At 39.4% G+C, this 19,867-nt stretch overlaps 1 protein-coding gene across 1 annotated transcript in view; it reads left to right on the top strand.

Annotated features, from left to right (window-relative positions):
• Positions 1-80: 80 nt before the first annotated feature.
• The window catches only part of NUDT6 (nudix hydrolase 6), a 23,982-nt gene continuing 4,195 nt past the window's right edge, over positions 81-19,867 (top strand). Inside the window, exons 1-4 of the mRNA XM_025204756.1 lie at positions 81-356; positions 2,628-2,831; positions 9,698-9,753; positions 18,608-18,662. Of these exons, the coding sequence (XP_025060541.1) occupies positions 314-356; positions 2,628-2,831; positions 9,698-9,753; positions 18,608-18,662 (358 nt within the window). The 5' untranslated portion in view covers positions 81-313. The remainder of the gene's footprint in view (positions 357-2,627; positions 2,832-9,697; positions 9,754-18,607; positions 18,663-19,867) is intronic.

Below are 19,867 nucleotides of genomic sequence, written 5' to 3'. Positions count from 1 at the left end.
CCGCCGGGGCCGCGGGGCCTCTCCTACCGCCGGCCAGGCCCCGCTCTCGTGGTGGGGGCGCCCGCAGGCTGTGGCTTGGGGCCCACCAACCCCAAGGATGGCACCTCCTGCCCTGTGGCACGAGGGGCAATTTGGGATCCGAGATTCAGACCTTAGGTTTTGGCTCGGCCTCTGGTTTCTAGGGGCATCTGAATCCGCAGATCTCCGGGGTTGGGCCTGCACCTAGGACACCTGCCAGGGCATGTGGAAGTATCTGGTGTTGCGGGGGGCAGAGGATGCTCGCCAGTAGCGGCGCCAAACACTGGTGTCTAGAATGATTGAGCCCCACCTGCTCGGTCCGTCTGGTGTTTGGAACAGTTGAGTTCAGGTCAACTGATATGATTTAGCTGATTTGGTCTGGAACAAGAAATATATTAATAATAATAATAATAAATTCAGACCCAATCCTGCTCTTTCTGCTTGCCAGGGGAGCGGGGCTCCAGGAACATGAGGTAGAGTCTCCAGCCATAGAGGCTTTTAAGGCCCAGGTAGACAAAGCCTTGGCTGGGATGAGAAGAGTTGGGCAGGGTCCTGTTTTGAGCAGAAGGTTGGACCAGGTGACCTCCTGAGGTCACTTTCAACCCACATTTTCTATGACTCTATGTGGGGAAAGAGAACAGGGACACCCACAGGAGCTGCCCGTGCTCTCCAGCCAACCCCAGGCAGGTGCCTCGATCACCTGCTAGGCTTTCCCCCACTCATAAGCAGACTGGGGTATCTCAGGGCACTTCTAGAAGGAAAGTCAGGGCTCGCTGCTTACCCCTTCCCTGGAGATCCTGGGAGGGGAAAACAGGCTTTCCTTGCTCCCCCACACTCATTCCTGGGATCTACAGGAGAGATGTGGGTGAGTGGGAAAACAGACCCTGCTTATCCAAAACTGCCCACATCACCCCTTGTCCCACACCATCAACAGGCTGGACAAGGGGCAACAGACATTTTGCCCAATGAAGCAGATCAGCCATGCCATGACACACCAGGGAAGCACTAAAGCACGGCGTAGTGGAGGCATGTACTGTGCCATGCGCATGGCGCGCAGGTAAATTTTGCTGGTACATTGCCATAGTGGCACACTACCCAGAGAGTGCACCGCTATGGCAACATAGCTGGCAATCATGCATAGACACATGATCTCTAGCATTACCGTACAGCAATATGGCATGTCACTACATCACCACAGGGCAACATGTAAATGTACTCTATAAGTACTATTATAAGCCTGATAGCATCTCTTTAGTCTGTTTTATAACTGCTTGAAACATCCTTGTCCCCCCTCTATTTACATATCCACCTGTCATTCTTTAGCCTGAAATGCACTTACTTAGCCTACTAATTCAAATCTATGATCTTTCCTGGCAATTACAGAATGGCACAACATCTAAATCCATTACTGTAGGCAAAAAAAAAGGGTGATCCCATGCGAAATGCAGAATGTGCACTTTCACTATGTTTACCCAAAATGTTTGTGGAAGACAATTATTTGAAATTAAATCTTGGATTGTGTCTGTATTCAGAAAATTAGCTGCAAGTATGGTAGTTTATTATTCTGCTTATTATTTGACTCTGTACAGAACTCAGCCAATACCTGTGCACGTACTTACCTTTACTACCATAAGTACTTCCGAAGGAGAAAGTATGGGACAATGCTCAGAATCTTCTCTGAGCATGAGCCCTAAAACTAGAAGCAGGCAGAAGCAACTAGAAGAGCTGTGTTGCTTTGCTTCTCAATAGTTGATTAGCATGTGCTAGGGCTGCTTCTGGTTCTGGAGCCAGCATGTGCAGAGCTGGCTTTGGTGTATCTGCACTGCCTTGCAGACATAGTGTTAGGGACATGAGACTGAATCCCTCCTTTGCCAGAGTCTTCTGTGTCCTGAGGCCTCTTAGCCCCAGTTTTCCAACTCTACAATTTAAATAATATGATTTCCATACCTCACAGTAGTGCTGTGGAAATAAATATTATAAAGATTTTAACGTGCTCAAATACCTTGATAATAAGGGCCGCATAAATGCAATAGGCACTTCAAAAGGGCCTGAGTTCTCTGACAAAAATATATCCACTGCAAATCTCATGCAGCTGTGCAGAACAGCAAGCTGTGTTCTCTATCACATATGTTCAACAAAATCAGTGGGAAAATATTTTTTTTAAAAACAACCTTATGCGAGGTGCAAACAATTGCCAGATCCTTGACAGAGTTTGCATGAGTAATATTGTGGGGGAAAGCCGTATTTTTGATTTGTAAACACAATTGTATACAGTACAAATTAAGGGTCTTGTTTACTTATTGGATTTACAATTATTTGTGCCCATTCTTTATATCTGCAGTTATTTCCCCCTTCAGTAAAGGCAGATTTAAGATTTTTACAAACCAGACTCTGAAGCAGAATAATGGACTGTGTCACACTATTATTTTACAGTCATTTTTCTGACTGATGCTGTTATTGCACATTAAGCTATGTTCGTCTGTACAATGGAAGTAAAAATATAGTAAAAATAAAAGGAAGGAGAGACTATCAAATGACTGCAGTTTTTATTTTCATGCCCACATGTCTTTGAAAACATCTGAGGAGCTTTCTGTTACTCTTTCTTTCAGATTCAATCAAGCAATGGAAGAGGGAAGGCAAAATAGCTGTGTGGCTGCACATTCCTGTCCTTCAAAGCAGTTTTATTGCCACTGCTGCATCACAGGGCTTTACTTTTCACCATGCAGAAGGAGACTCATCCACACTGACGCTGTGGCTAGGAGATGGGAACAGCAGGTTACCAGGGTATGCCACACATCAATTAGGAGTTGCAGGTTAGTTCTAGAATTAACTGTATTCATGAAATATGTTTGATAGTTTAGGATCAGATTGAGCAGTAAATCAGCTGGGTTTCTATACTAGGCAGGCATGGGGAAATTACTTGTTTAGCAGTTGGACATCCTGATAAAGGGACGTCTTTCATTCATGAGTATTCCTACACAACAAACTGGGTGTGTTAGGTTGGAATGATGAAAGCAACTAGTAAGTTGACTTGTCTGTTTAAAAATGTTTTAAAATTATAAACACTTTGGAAGGGAAGAGACAATACAGTCCTCCTGAAGGTTTAAAATCTCACCTTGCAGAAAAACTATTTTTTAAAAGGAACTTCATGGCATTCGGTGTGCCAGGGCAAGAAATGTCCTCTGGGAGAGATCATCTTTTAGGGGGTCCATAACCATATTTTAAAAATACAACAAATTGCATATTTTCAGAAAAAAAGAAGAAATATGGGACTTTCTTATAGTGCCAAATATGTAAATGCAAATGCTAAGGGCCCTATGGACTCTAGTGTTATGTCCATGAAAACTACACAGGTTTGGATCTAGATGGTAAGGGCAAAAGTACATTTAAACCACCCAGTATTATCCAGGCTTCATTTCAGCTGCCAGCTAAGAACAATGCAAAGATTGCTTTAACATTCTCATGGCTGCCTACAGCTGGAAGAGGCTACGCTGTCATCAAGGAATAGCTAAACTTCAGTCTCCCTGGCAACACCTTTACTCAGTAATGCCTCCCATGCCCACAGCTGATGTGGAGATTCTCCATATGTCCAGGGAATTCCCAGATAGCTGATCATTAGGACTGTGTGAAGCTTCGGTCCCTGATTCGATTTGGTGGAGAATTGGACCGCATCTCCAAATCCGAATTGAATCAGGAGACCCTTTAATCTCTCCGAATCAAATCGGAACCCTCCAAATCGACTCAGAGATATTCGGAAGGATTCGATGATTCGGACATAGACACAGCTTAAAAATGATTTTTCTACATACCTCAAGGTAGCAGGCAGATCGTGAACGCTGAGATGCTGGGACGGATGGACCATCCCACAGGAGCATGGGGGGCTCCCCAATGCAGTCAGCAGCAGACCCAGAAGTGGACCAGAAGCACTTCCATTCTACTTCTGGGTCCGCTGGGGAGTGTGGTGGGGGGGGGCCCCCCCCCCCCCCGACTCAGTGACTGGTGGGGGCACCCAGGGTCCCCTGTGGCTGATCGTCGAGCATGGGGGGTGCAGGGGAGCCCTCCAGTGCACTCCCCGGCAGACCAGGAAGTGGACCGAAAGTACTTCCAGTCCACTTCTGGGTTCACCTCTGAGCATGTGGGACACTCCATCCGCCCCAGCATCGCAGCGTTCATGAGTCATGCCTGGTACCTCGAGGTTTGTAGAAAAAAACATTTAAAGCTGTGTCTATGGCTGAATCTCTGATTCTCTGAATCAGCATCAAATCTTCAGATTTGGATTTGGCCAAATTGAATCGGGGACAGTGATCCGAATCAACAAATTGAATCACTGTCCCTAATTCAGGCCAAATCCGAATCAAATACACCCTGTTTCACACACCCTTACTGATTATGATAGTATTTCAGAACATTTGCACCATCAAATTTGTACAAAGGGACTAGCGCTGGCCAATCTGAACTTTTTAACTTTTCTTTCAGATCATCTCCACTTTCTTCATTCATCGCTCTCAACAGCACTATCATCCCATCCCATTGTTCAGCCACATAAACTAGGGGTTGTTTTTGTCTCCTCCCTCTCCAGCAGTTGAAGTCATTATTTAGGGATGTAGTGTTACTAATACCACATGTCCAAATGCCATGATTCAGGCCCTAGAAAATCATAAGATTTTTTTTTCAGTAAATGCATTTTTCTGAGACTTCAGGGGTTGTGTTTTCAAGTCTTTCTTCATAACCATGGGAGCTAACATTTTTAAAGAAAACAAAGATCATATAATCATTTGACTCTGGGAACAAAAGTATTTTTAAAAAACCCACCACAAACAAACTAGCATATTTTACAAGGACTTATAATAATAAAATTGTGAAAATTGGCAGCACTAGAAACATACAGTAAATTTAGTCTTTACAGCTGTCTCCCTATGCCTGGATTTCACAAGTTTGTGATTAGGTACAGGAGAGGGGCTGACCTGCTTCAATCAAAGCTTGTTGCAAGCATGTTCCACTTGCTGGGTATTAGGAGATTCCTTTCCTTTTCTTCCCTACATCCAAACTTCATGATAAAATATCTTTCAAGGTAATAGGACTAGCTTCACTTCTAGCCCCTGGTGGTCTCCATGAGTGTGCCCTCTACATCTCAGGCCTCATGCCTTTATGTTCCTGGTGTTGAAAGCTACAGTTCTACTCTTAGGCCAGGTCCTGAGCTACAGTACCTTATGGTTTAAACTTGTATGACCTTGGTTCAGGTTTTCTATTTAGAAGCTTGTGACCAGTGACAAGTCCTACTTTCATGTCCATCTTAACTTTACAGATGCCAGCATAAGTTACAGTAATGCAAAGGCTGTTTTAACATTCCTCTGGCTACTCACATTTGCCATCTGGGGATATGAGCAGCCACTCTAACTTCCTCCAGATTCCTTAGTGGCAGGGTTTACTTTAGCTGTCCCTAAAAATGTGTCTTTAAATCCAGTCCCAAATCCTATTGCTCTCCTACAACTTCCAAGCCTGGATATGCTGGCTTGGGTGGCTCATCCAGAGTCCAATGGTGAGCCGCGTTAAAGTTAGTAGCCTTGGGTGCTGGCTGAGAGGCTATCTGAGCTCTTGTCTTCCCTTCCTTCCTGTTTGAGATAGAATTAACTCAACATATGCATGCAGTAAAAACCCTTAAACAGTAAAACCAATATAACATGTAGTATCATAAATTACTACATGACAGAAGAACAAATTACCATATGCATAAAGTTCCTAAAGTGCAGGACCCCAAATTACCATATGGGGTTGGGCTTTGGGGTAAGTTAGCTCATTACCATATGATTTAGAGACACTATAAATAGTTAAATGCAAATTCTATTTAAGAAGTACTCACAAGAGGTAAAAGACACTACACAATCATAGGTTCATTTGCCTATATTAAGAAAACAGTCTTTAAAAAACCTATTTTTATCTAATATACATTGTGTATCAGCATTGCAAATTGAGTTGCTAGTTGCAAGTTGCAGTAAAAATCAGCAGAGGGCAGCCCAGATAAAATGCTTAAGATGAGTCTTGGGTTTTTTTCAAAGGACATGTTCGAGCATGTTTTCCTGAGGTATGAAAACCTCATCTTTAAAATATGTGGCATTAAACTGGGGTCAGACAATGCATTCCCTTTGCAGAAGTACAATATTGCTCCTTATGGTTACAATTTACATATTTGAGAAAAATAAACTAATTGAAAGGGGATTTTTCTGAAGTAACATTCATGTAACTCAAAGTGCGATGTTAAAATATTTAAAGAAAAATGTTTATATAAATAGGGATAAACTCTTAAATGGTGGTATCATTTGACTTTTTGTCAAATGACTATTTTGGTTGTATTTTATATAAATAGGAATTGCCTGGAAGGGCAGAGGAGGTTAAATAATTTCAGAAATGTTGGCATATTAATTAAAAACTATATTGCATAATACAAATAACCCGATAATATCTATTATATTTCCTGCTACTGCTTTTGAATTAGATTGATACTTGTTTTATTAGTAAGTTGGATTATTTTTTTTTATTCAAAAGATCAGGAAAACATTTGATAATGTAAATCAACAGATTTATTTAGGTGAGGTAGTAACAGTACTATTCTGTTCTGCATAGATTCCTATATTATGCTCACCCCCATAGCATCTCAGCACCTTCCTGTAGTTCAGAAAGTACTGTAACTAACAACTTGTAAGCAAGTTTCTTAACCTATCTTTGCGGGGGAATTCAGCTCATACAGCCCTCTAAAGCAGTGGTCAGCAACCTTTTAAGACTGCAGGCCAGATTGACCCAATTCAGGCCAAGAACAGGGAAGAGGGGACTAGGACCCAGCCACTGTTGCTGCCTTTCTTTACCAACAACACAAAGAAAGCCCCTGTTGCTGCCACTTCCCTGTACAGCAGCATAGGGAAAGCACCTGCCACCACCGCTTTTCCCTGTCCTGCTGCTTTTCCGCAGGGAAGGCACCCACTGCCACTACTTTTCCACTGCCACTACTTTTCCCTGCACTGGCATGGGGGAAGTGATGGCTACCAAAGCCCTGTGTCAAAAGGCTCTGCAAGGCAGATCTAGTCCACCAGCCATAGGTTGCTGACCCGTACTGTAAAGCTAAAGTTCATTCTTTTAAACAAACAAAACAAAATCCTGCCGTCCTGTCCCACACACTAGGAATGAAACCTCTTTTGTTCTGGCCCCTCCTTGCAGCAAACTGTTCCTTTCATCTCTTGCTTACACTTCTGGAAGCTTATACAGCTTTTAAAGACATTCCCAAATGTGCATCCAAATGCCCCACAGCTGGATTTCTTTAACAGGGCTGACCCCACTTAACAGGATAGATTGCTCTGTTACCCACTGTTACATGAATGTTCTCTCATGGACTGGAAGAAGCCCCTTGAGCTAGTGTCCAGTCCCCATCTTCTACCTGAAAGAGGAAGAGTGCAAGGGAAGGAGCCAAATTTTTTTTGTTATATATATCACCACACATATATATTGCTGTACTTTTCTTTTTTCTCTTTTTTTTTTTTTACGACAGCTAAGTCAGAGAAAGTTCTCTTGACATTAATGCTTGCATACAATAACAATCTCATAGCTGTTTCCTTGGCAGGCTAAAGGTTTAAACTTTGCCTAAGAGTCACCGGGGGGAGAGGGGGCTATTAATCTTTTAAAGTTCTAAACATCAATTTCAAATCCCAAGAACTAAACTCTTAAAACCACAGGATCAGATACCAGGGCTGGATTCTGATCTCACTCATGCTGACAGTATACCAGTGTAACAGCAGGCTTCAATAGACTTACTGTTGATTTATACTGAAATAAACCAGTTTTTTATATATATTTCCCCATTTCTTCCTGCTTTTGATACAACCAGATACAACCAGAACCTCTCACAGGTTTTAAGCACCTCACACGAAACTACACTGATTAAAAAATGTATTTACAGACATGAGCTTATTGAGAAAAAACAGAACTTTTCTAGTTAATCCAGACAGTCTTTTGCCAGCTCCAACAGCCATGTAAAGATAAGCTTTTCTAGAAAATAACTCCTTTAATCAGTGTAAAATGTTGATTCCAGCTTGGGGGGGGAGAGGCAGGTTTGGTCTCCCAAGTGTGATTCCACACTCACCAGTACCCAGCTAAACAGTTACAGAGTAGGGGAGGTCATGCAAGCCACTTGTCATGGGGAAGCAGATATATGACTAATTCCCTAAAGCATGTCCTTTAATGGAGCTTGACTTCAGGGTTGCTGTTTCATCTTTTAAGTATTCCTCCTACACATCAAACTACCATCACATTATTAAGCAGAAAAGGATGTTTTCAATCTAGACACTCATTCCTTAATAATTTCCTTATATGGGAACATTTGTCCATGGTATTCTAGATGTGTGTATCATAGTTCTATCCACATAGGTTTCCCTTTGCTAGAAACTGATAGGAAAGTTTCTCTATAATTATCCACCAAATTTTAAACCAGCACACCACTGATATGGAAAAAGACATGAGAAATGTACCCACTCGTGCTCACCACAGAGCATAAATCTAAAATCTGTCAAAAAGCTGGCTGGATTATTAAAATGCATATTTTTGTAAGGAAGACATTTTTAAAGAATAACTACAACATATGACAGGATTCCTGCATATGAAAAACATAGGGTTTTGAGAAAATTAAGGAAATGTATAGTACACGGAAGAAAGCAATAGGATGACAGCAGGCAATAGGATAGTTTGCAAAGCTTAATTGAGCAGACTCTGACTTACCTTTACTGAATGAAAAGATTGCCCTGTGTCACTTGAGAGCGGTGTGCTTTGAAAGGCACATTGACTAAAATACTGCCCACTGTTTATCAAGAATTGTAAGGCATATGAATAGCACAATATAAATATATCAGCAGGTGGAACTATATAGAAGCAAACAGGTAAAACAGTTTTAATATCAGGAGGATCGACTTGTAAGTGCTCAGGCTAAGCAGTTGTCATTTCTATATGTTTACTAGTCTGAAAATACCCTTATTAAAAGGGGGCAATTCTGCGCCTCATTTGAATCAGTAGAAGTTTTGTCACTAATTACAGCAAAACCAGGATTTCATCTACCCTGATTAGTCATACTCATTTCAGTAGACTGTCCATGCACTTTAGGTGAGGGCCCTAATGAAGAAGGAACCTGGCTTCCAGGTATATATTGCTAGATTATTTGATAAATGTTTGCTTATCTTGCATCTCCTAAGTTTTCTAATATGAGCCATGAAATAAAAAAAGAATCAATAAACAAGTGTATACAGTACACTCATGTACACAAAATTTTGATAATATACTTCATCATAAATGCACATATAAATTATATCTATATTATGAAAATATTATGTATCTATTTGGTCTATTATTTTAATTTACAGCTGTAATCTGTGTCTTAAAATTGAAGCATATATCCCTGCTGTGACATTTTAGCTGTTGTACCAATAAATATTTTTTCATGTAGTTCAAATCAATTTTCTGATTATAGATCACATCTTGGAACAAGCCCAGGTAAATCTGAGCTCAGTACAAGTTCAATCTCATAATATTTATGCTGCATTCCTCATGGGGAAATGTAAAGCTTTGAATTCTAACATTTTGTAATACTTCCCAGACACTTATTTTATCTTTCTCAATTTATAAGAAAATATTCTTCCTCCAACAGGTGCTGTGTTAGATAACACTACTGGAAAAGTGTTGGTTGTACAAGACAAAAATAAAGTAAGTCTGTTATAGAGTTCTAAAATGCCAAAAAGTTATTTGCAATGAACTTGTGTATTAGCAAAGATCTCTTAACTTTCATTTCAGATCCATTAGAATAGTTAAACGTTACTTTTCACTGGTGTCTTGAATACATCATTATTAGTGAGCTATCACTTCAGGCAACATTTGGGCAACAGTCAAGTTTCTGGGAGAGGTTGATAATTAATTATTATTTTATTGTGGTATGTCACACTCAATTAAAATATGGCTTTTCTTCAACTATTCTGTTCCCCTATCAATACTTTAAGCTTATAACATACGCACATATATACTTACTTGCATATTAATACTGAAAGAAACTCATGCATGGTATGTGATATGTACACATATATAACTGCTAGAAATTCCTGTAAAAAGTAGAAATAAATAGAATCAAAAGAATACTGTATATATAATGCATAGTTCTCTAATATTTGCATACCTGTATACATGTATTTTTGTTTAGTGGTGAAAAAATGAAAGTTTAATCAGTAAAAGACCAGAGCAACAGTTAGAACACACCAAACTATTTAACACTTCCAGTTTGCCTTCATTAATGATCAGTCAGGTTCACACAGTGTGCTGGAGGGTGTTGTACTGATGTATTCCTCAAAGACATAACTCCCAGGAGTAGGGGGCTGCTCAAAGGTTATGAAAGAATGTAGGACTAGGTCCAGTAAAGGACTTAGGTACCAATTAGTTTGCCACTGCAACACCTCTTTTTTAGGCATCAGGCCCACAGAACAAAATCCAAAACTGAGAGTTAGGAGCTTGGGTTCCTTATACAGTGCGTGGATGGAACTAGAAGCCTTGAGAAAGAAATCCAAAATAGCTGCACACCTAATTTCTGGATCCCAGAGGTGCCTAGATGCTCACACCAGGGCAGTTCAAGGCTTCTCCAGAAACTGAACTGCAAGCACATAGGAAAGTTCAAAGTCAAGGTAGGAGAAACCTGGGAACTGAACAAGCATTTTTGGAACAAAGTTTTGGATGCTGGCATGTAACGTCTGCCTACTGACAGATTTAATTGCCTGTGCCCATTTTTTGCTCTATTACAATAAGCAAATAAATAGGAAATAATGACAGTCATTATTTTTTGAGAAATGACCACTTTTAAAGGTAGCTTTGCAGTAATGTAACCACATATGTAGGTATCTTATTCACATCAGTTACAGTTTACCAGGATAAGACCTATGGGCATTTTTACATGTGCTCTGGAGGTAGGGGGGGTGGCACTTTAATTAAAGTGGCTCTGAGAGCCGGTTTAATTAAAGCACCACAATGTCTCATGTATCAGCATCCCTGTGCTTCAAAATGGCAGTGGGGTGCTGCAAGCGTCCCTGCCACCATTTTGAAGCACAGGGACACCAATGCATGAGATGCAGGAGGCTGCTGGTCGTGTATAAGCACCCTTTGAGACTGGGGGAGGGTATTTGCAGCAGGGATTGATATTTTCTGACTGTCTTGCTGCGCTTTCATGATTTTACATGGAATTCCTTTGGTTATTTTGGGGCATTTTTCAGGTTCATATTACATTAAGTTATGAGCAGATTTGGTGGCTGGAAGGTGGGAATAACGTCCTTCACTTTTGGAAACAATACTAATCTGTTTACTCCTGTGATTTTACCTTTTATATATATATATATATATATCTAAAAAAAATGGTATTTTCAAACTGTGGTACACATACTACTAGCAGTAGGTACACTGTATGTTTCATCCTTTAACTTATTACAGTTTTCTAAGGAGAAAGAACTTGAACCAATGAAGTTTGGGACCTTCCACTCTTTACTCCATAATACATGAGGATCCCATTAGTACAATGTAGTGTAGTCACTTCTGGCATTTTGGGGAAAAAGTAGTCTAGATAAAGATTTGAAAATGCCCTACTGGCCATCAATTATTTTTTCAAATAAAATGTCATCAAGGATTTTAACAGAGACTGCCCAGACTCTAAATTGATGCAACAACTTGGCGCCATCCTATCTAGCAGGTTAGTGATCAGCCAACTATGAATTGACACAAGAATGGAGGAATTGCACTCTACTAAAATTTGGAAACTCAGAGGAGAAAACCATGCTGAAACAATGTTTAGGTTGGGACACAGATAGGCTAAAGGAAGGGGAATTCTGCTGCCTGATATGGCTGACTTGCTGTACTCTAAACGTAGAATGGTACTGTTTATTTTTCATCATTTTAAAATGGAAGTGAGTTTAAGAAAAAGCAGATTCCTACCAATTACATGAACTTTTGCATGTTACTTAGACAATTGTCCATTAAAATCTATTTGTGTTTCTGTCCTCATTAAAACTGATCACATGGACTTGATAATTAACATATATATGTTTATTTTAAAATATGGAGCGTTTTAGTGAAATTTGAAATAAGTCTTACTCTTCTTTCAGACTGAATTTGAAATAAGGTATGGAAAAGAAAGAGGCATTAGAAAGTGTTGCCTATAGATGGTTTTATCGTACTGCACACTCAAGACACGTATTTGAACCAATACCATTTTAAAATAGTAATATCAAAGTGAATATTAATAACCTTGTATATAAATTTTGCATTCTGCAAAAATCAAATTGCATCTAAAACTGGCCATATTGGCATCATCAAACTACATGTTTGAAGATTTCTCATTTTTAATTAGACATTCTATCAAGGAGACACTCTATTCCAACCTAATGGTTCATGCCCAGTATACAGTTTTATAAAAATCTTCTGCATACCTGCTTCAAAACAATAATTTGATTGTAAAAAAAAAAAAAAAAAAAAAAAAAATCAAATTGATGTTGAAAAGGTCTCAGCCAGGTAACAAAGTAAAATGTACTGAACACTTAAGTTTACACCCAGAAGCAGACCTAAGAATAATATGTCTGCCTTAAAGGAAGCTGCCTGCTTTCTAGCTGTTAGACAGCAGTAATAATTAAGGTTGCTGTAAAGAAGAGAGCAGTAGTCTTCAATAGGTCAAATATTGTTTGTTCAAAACTGTTTACGCTGTCGTTGGCACCTTGAGAAATCATTGGCAGACACAGCTTGCTGGGATTGCTGAAGCAAGAAAAAAAAGGCAGTTTAATGACCAGGGAGACAGGCAGTTGGAACAAGGATATAGAACATTTCTCCTAAGGGGCCACAGACGATCTTTGTCAAGCTTCTCCTTTTCTACCTGTGCAGCCTTTGAAAACCCTTATCAGGCTATCTGGCAACACTTTGTAGAAATATTTGAGAATCATTCCATTAAGACACAATTTTGTCTCTTTATGAGAAGAGAGAATTTTTTTCTTTATTCTCTAAACCAATAGAGATCAGCATAACAGGTTTTTGGTCTCCTGACTTCATCTAGAACTTACTTACCCATCATAAACCATAGTCCTGCAAGACATCGCAATTTCAGCAAATGTTCCCATTTACATACTTAGTCTATCAAGAAACATTAGTTATTACTAGCACTTATTAGTTAATTATGGTATTATTATCCATTAGGTTGCTAGTCATAACTTGATTTCCATAGGTTGTTCAGGTAAAAATTCTGCATATGCATCAATCTTTTCAGAATGTGGAACCAAGTAGAAAGTTTTGTTTGTTTTGTTCTTTATTTTAACAAACAATTTCATGTGTAAGCTCCAAAAAAAGGTGGAATGGAGATGATTACTACAGAATGCCCAAGTTAGCTACATTTTTCCCACTGAAGGGGGAGAAGAAGAGAAATCAATTTAAAGTTTCTTGCTAGGCCTAAGCATTCCCATAAGAAACACTTCCTGGTGTGCGGGCTTTTTCCTTACCGTTGATTAGGAGTACTTAACTAATATTAGACTGACAGCTACATAAGTTTCAGCATGAGTATCAGACATGCAAGTGCACCCACGTGACCCTGCCAGTAAAAATGGTCCTACTGTATCCCCTTCCCCATTAAAAAGCAGAGTGTAATTCTCTAGTCCCCAAGCCAAGCATTTCGTGATCATACTGTATTTACCATCTGAATCTCCTCTCTCACAATTTTCTATTGTCCTCTATTATTGCCCTAATTTAGGCCCTGATCCTGACTTTAGATTCATGCAGACTTCAGTAAAACCTCAGTGAATCCAAGTATGCTCTTTAGGGCAGGGATTCGATTTTTGTTTGCTTTGTAAAGTGCCAGATGTATCTGTGGGACTTAATAAGTAACACACTTCATCATGACCTAGAAGGACCACAATTACAGGTGTAAAGGTAGTTAATTTTTCATATAAACTTTACTGCTTAGCCTCCTAACTGAAACTGCTAAGCAAGAGTGTTAGCTGTGGTGATGGTGGTTTTTATGATGTGGTACTGGATTGAGGAAAGCAAAATATCCATCACATCGTAATGGCTTCCAGTCACTATCAATCTAACCACTGACCAAGTGGCAAAATGTTGCTTAGCTCATTATCACTCTCCTGAGTCATTCTACCATTTCTTGCTTCATGAAGGTATGTTAAGCCTGGTAACTTAACTGAAGTTATTTTAATTAAAAATTACTTCTTTTGTAACTGAATAATCCTTTGCAAATTTAAGCATCTCCCTCTAATGGAGCAGAAGATATTCCCCATAATGATACAGAAGGAATGTTTAAATAATTTGTAAGTGGCAACACAAAGATAGAAAATGATGCATTCAATTATATATTTTCTGTAGTTAGATCTAAGCCAGCCTCTCCCTAGCTATATTTTTCCCCCTTCAGTGAAATAACTACTAACAGATTTATTCTCAGCAACCAATCTAAACTTTACTTTAGCTCACAGCTTGCTCCAGAACAGCTAATCAACTTTAATGAAAGGGTATATTCAAAGGCAGGCATAATTATAAAATATTCTGAATTTGTAATGCAAGAATTCAGAGAGCACCCCTTTGCTATTTCCTGTAAAGTATTAACTTTGTACTTTAACTTGTGGTACAGCAAAACTGTAAAGACTCCTGTATAACAGGGCCTCCAGGCTCCTTTTGGGTAACTGTCAGTTAATGCATAAATTTGGCATGAAGAATATACGCTCCAGAACTGGCTTAAATTCTAGATGAAACTTTCCAGTATAAGTAAAAGAAGAAAACACCATACAATTATACCAATTTAGAAATGTATTTATTTTACTTTTAGTTGGCCTGTGTATACATGTGTGCATGCTTACTTTTAAGGCAACATAGGAAATAGCCAGCTCTCAAAAAAACAACACGCCCTCTCCCCCCTTCCCCCCTCCTCCCAAAAGCAGCAAATCCTTAAATCTTTTACATTTGTAACAAACGAAGAAAAGAAACGGTTTCCTGAAACCATGAAGGAATATTGTATACTTATGTCTGGCATCCTGTCTCATTTTTCTGTTAACATTTCAGCAACTGCCACTTGTAAATACAGAAGACTTGATCTAGTCTTGCACTTAAAGGCTACATAACACATTGCTGCCTAAAGAGCCAGACAGAGGGTCCTGAAGTTTGTTTCCTATAGATCAGTGGTTCTCAAACTTTTCAGCCTCAAGACATCCCCCATAAAACTCAAGGCACACCTCCATAACTGTTGTGAACTGAGCAGCACCCCATTTCAAAAACTAATTTATTACAATTGTTGGCTACAAATGTCCAACTCGGGATCCTTAAAATTCTAGTTTATTAGGCGGATTGAAACACTGTAATCATAAACCTTGAGGTTGGTCCCCACACACACACACACACACACACACACACACACACACAGTAGCAGGCTACAGAGTCAGGTATACCTATCCTACAAGCGCTGGAGTCTGTCGTTGAGGCTTCTTTCAGCGTGGTGTTATCTTCCAGAAGGGGGTCGCCGGCTGGTCCTTCTGGCTGGACAGGTCTGGTCGAGTTGGAGATCAAGAGGGCACCACTGAGGGTCACTTTTCACTGCCTTTTATCTGTCCCTGGCAGACTTTGATGACTCCCCAGTTTTCAGGTTTGCCCAATCCAGGGGTCATTGACCCTCGTGGGACTTCCCCCCCCTCGGTGGCTACTGGACAGCATCTGTCAGCCCCAGGGGTCATCTGCATGTACGTGCAGGTTTGGGAGTCTGTTGATGAATTTTGAATAGGGCTCTGGGAGCGGTTGATCTGGAGATACTCAGCCCAAAAGTTGGTCCCTGGTGTTGATTAACTCAGACCAGGGCTTCTAGCCCTTGATCAGTGATGTTTAGAGATTTCCCGGTTGTTACATTGTCTTCTATTGAGTTCTTCCGTTGGTTGATCTGCAGCTTCCAGGTGATAATTGCTGCCTACTACTATGTTACACATTCAATCACTGATTCACTCACTCTTTCAGAGGCCAGCCTGATACAGGGAAGAGCAGTTTGATTCCTGCCCTTGTTAACATTGTTACAATGTATAATTTACTTATGAAACTAAACACATTCAGTTGAAAATTGAAAGGTGAGGAGTATAAAATATAAGCTACAAATGCCATGGCACACAAATAGATAAAAATACCAAACTACAAGGGGAGATACAAAATGCACACATACAAATTTTAAAACACAATTCCTTATCTTAAAGTGAAAGAGAGAGGAAGGAAGAAAAGGTAGAAAAAGAGAAACATATCCAAAGAGGGGAGAGCAAATGCAGGCAAGAGGAAAAGGGGGCTTTCTGCTACATTATTCCACAGTATACACTGTGTTAGATGCTGCTGATGGTAGTGAGGCCTCATCGTTTGTCGGTCACCTTTAACTACACTGTGGTGTATAAGTAGGTAGCCTACACTAGGGGATATAATAGGGGCAGCATGTTTATCTTGAGAAGTAAACCCGGCATCACTAGCCCATAAAAGGCATTCAGAATTACTGAATGTGGAGTGAGCAATGTCCAGGGGCAGCTACTCCTTGCCAGAACGAGAGGGCAATTGGTGAGGAAGAGGAAAACAAAATATATTATGTTGAGTACCTTCTTCTCTATGGTCCTGTTTAGTGGGTACATTGCATTGGATACATCTACAGGTCGCTGTATGGAGATGTTGCTATGGCACCATGCTTTAGTACTTCCTTTTGAAAGTACTAAAGCACAGCACTGTATGAGCAGTTACTGCACCGTGTGGGTTGTGCACAGTTAAATTTTGCTGCTATGTCACCATAGCAGTGCACTATACCTGGGGAGCATGCTGCTACAGTGACATAGCTGAGGATCACGTTTAGATACACATGATCGCTACATCGCCGTAGCAAGCATATGGAAACATAGCGCATCGCTACATCACCATGGGGCAACGTGTAGACGTACCCACTAAGTACAAAAGCTGAAGGTATTAATAATATATATGCTGTTACAATGACCAGTTTTTTTAAAAATATATTTTGTATTCCAGATCAAATCAGCAAAATCAGTTCCAAATCATATCAATTGAGCAGAACTCAGTCATTACAAAAACCATTTTGATTGAGCAGGCAGAACTCAACCATTCTAAACACCACGTATGGCACTACAACTGGCAAGCATCCTCTGCCCCAGGCTGTCACGACTTCAGTTACTCCCAAGTCCACTGTCTGGTATCCTTCATACAAGCCGAAGGCCGGAGATCTTGAGATTTGGATGCTCCAACTTGATCTTAGCCCACAAGATGGCCAATCTAAACAAAACATCTCAGTACAAGCAAAATTAATTTAGCCAAAGGACATATTCCCCTACAAGTTTTTCTCTCCCCCCCAGAATGTGACATTTTTGCAGTATGGTGACTGCTTTACTTAAGTAATTTGATACCATAAAGGGTTTGGAAAAAAATGTCAAGTATGTTTGCATTAGTGATTTATACAGTCTACTGTGATGACAAAACATATTAAGAGCTGTTTGTGTGGTGTCATGGAAGAAGAGTTACAGAGTACACAGAGAGACATTTCCAGGAATTGAAAACAAAACCTGAAATCCAGTGGACAAATATATACTTTTTCCATCTGCAGTTTTGTTTTTCTTAATTAATATAATGTCTTGTCCAAGCCCTTGAAGAATGCCCAGAAAGAATGTTTTCCAATGTAATCAGTGGGGTTTGGAGTGAGAGGGAAACACACAGCTGCTTGATTCTAAATGTAGGAAAAGCTTTTTTTTCCCCTTAGGAGAATGTACAGTTTAGAAGGTCACCCTGGTAATATTTTCCTGACTAGTTTGTTTGGTTTCTGACAAAAGTGTACAGAGACTAAGGATTTCATCCTTTAGCCTTTCCTCTTGTATGTAAGGGCTGCAGGCTCATGGCACTGTCAGTGTTCAGTACAATACAGAGGCTTCAATTCACACTCTTATTATTCAGCTTGATTCTGAGGGACTTCAGGAAATGATTCTATATAAAATTAACACACAAAAGGCCTCAAATTTTATTTTTTCTATTCCATATAAAACAAAATGACAGGTTACATTAACCAGTTATTACAAACACACATAATCATTACAGCCAGTGCAGTATAGAACAGTACTACAATCATAAAATCTATTTGGAAGATTAAATATATACATTTTGTTTCTTTAAAAAAGCCAAAAACATTGAAGTAGAATACATCAGTGATTAAATACAAGAGTATACAGATTATATCTACCTATAGCAGCTTCTTTAACTAGTTTTCTAGCAGCAACTTTGTCTAATGTGTGTTAGACAGTTTATATTTTCATTCAGTAGATGTTTTCTTCCAATATTTCATATAGACAGGTAGCTGTCTTAGATGATCACATTAGCAAAAATAGAGAAGTTCCTATTTAAAACCTACTGACAATTATAGAAGTAATTAACATGTCAACACTTTAAAAATTCACTAAAAATTCTAGGAATTGTTTTGTCTTTTTCTATTAGCGAGTACAAAATAGGCTGTATGCTGTGTTAATAATTTCCTCTTCCATTATAGACTAAAAATGCATGGAAATTTCCAGGAGGCTTGTCTGATCCAGGTGAAGATATTGGTAAGTCCCTAAATGTTGGGCTAAATCAATGAATGGAGCAAGTGATCACAACTCCACTGAAGTCCACTGATTTGTGTCCTTCAATTTTAGTTGGCTGGACCAGAGATACATAATCCAAAATAGCTTTGTTGTGGCTAGTTTATCCCTTTTTGTAACTGATGGCTAAGAGATTAAGTGACACAATCCTGCATCCTAAAGGCCCCTTCAGGAAAGTGACTAAAGCTTCACCATAATCAGGGCAGAAAGACTGTTTTTGACACATTTAAACTCATTCCACATTTCCACTTAAGCAGTCCTTTCTTAGGCTTGTTGCATTTTTATTCTTATTACTCCATATGCAAGGAAGATGAATTTGATTAGTATAGCACAGAAATAAAATTGAAAATCTTCAAGCACAACCTAGGATACCAGTGAGCCCATTAATATTAAGAGTAAAAATCCCTGCCTCCACCTACATTTACATGCTTTGTCTGGCTTGTCTGCTTATATTAGAAGCTCTTTGGGGCAGCATCTATATAAGCTCTATGTAAGTCTACCAAATGGGCCTCTGCTTTCAGATGGAGACGAGGCACTATTGTAATACAAATAATAATACTTAAAGGAAAAGAACTTACACTAAGGGTTGAGGAAATATTTCACCTATAACTATATAAAGTAGGTGGTGGTTAATACTACTGCTTTAGAAGGTAACAGTATAAATGAGTTTACAGTGCAGAAGTTTATGGAAAGGCTAGAATTAGGGGGGAAAGAGAAGAGAGAGAGAGAGACAGAGAGACAGAGAGGAAGCTGATACTGTCTCTGCATTTCCTCCTTTCCATTCCCATCCAAAAGGTGCATAGACTGTAATTTTAAATGTATATATGAGAATAATTATGTAAGTGTTGAGTTCAAAAGTTACCTCCAGTGAGCAGTATTATGTTTTTTTTGTATTTATATGGAGGAATTTAGCCATAAGCAGTTACTGTGAGATTTTTATCATCTGTGTTTTTCTGAATAGTAAATCAAGAAATAAAGTTACCTGAAGTCATATAGAAAATCTGGCAGCACAAGGAACAGAACCCAACTTTCCCTAATCTAATTCTGTATCTTAACCACATGCATACTATGTCCACAGTAATGTCCAAAGTCATACATGGTACTATTGTTAATGTCCATGCAGAGAACAGTTTACCATTGTACAACTTGCCTCCAGTCATTCAGTACAA

This window comes from Alligator sinensis, unplaced genomic scaffold (assembly GCF_000455745.1).
Source record: "Alligator sinensis unplaced genomic scaffold, ASM45574v1 scaffold150_1, whole genome shotgun sequence".
Taxonomy (NCBI): domain Eukaryota; kingdom Metazoa; phylum Chordata; order Crocodylia; family Alligatoridae; genus Alligator; species Alligator sinensis.
This window is presented reverse-complemented; position numbering and strand designations above follow the sequence as displayed.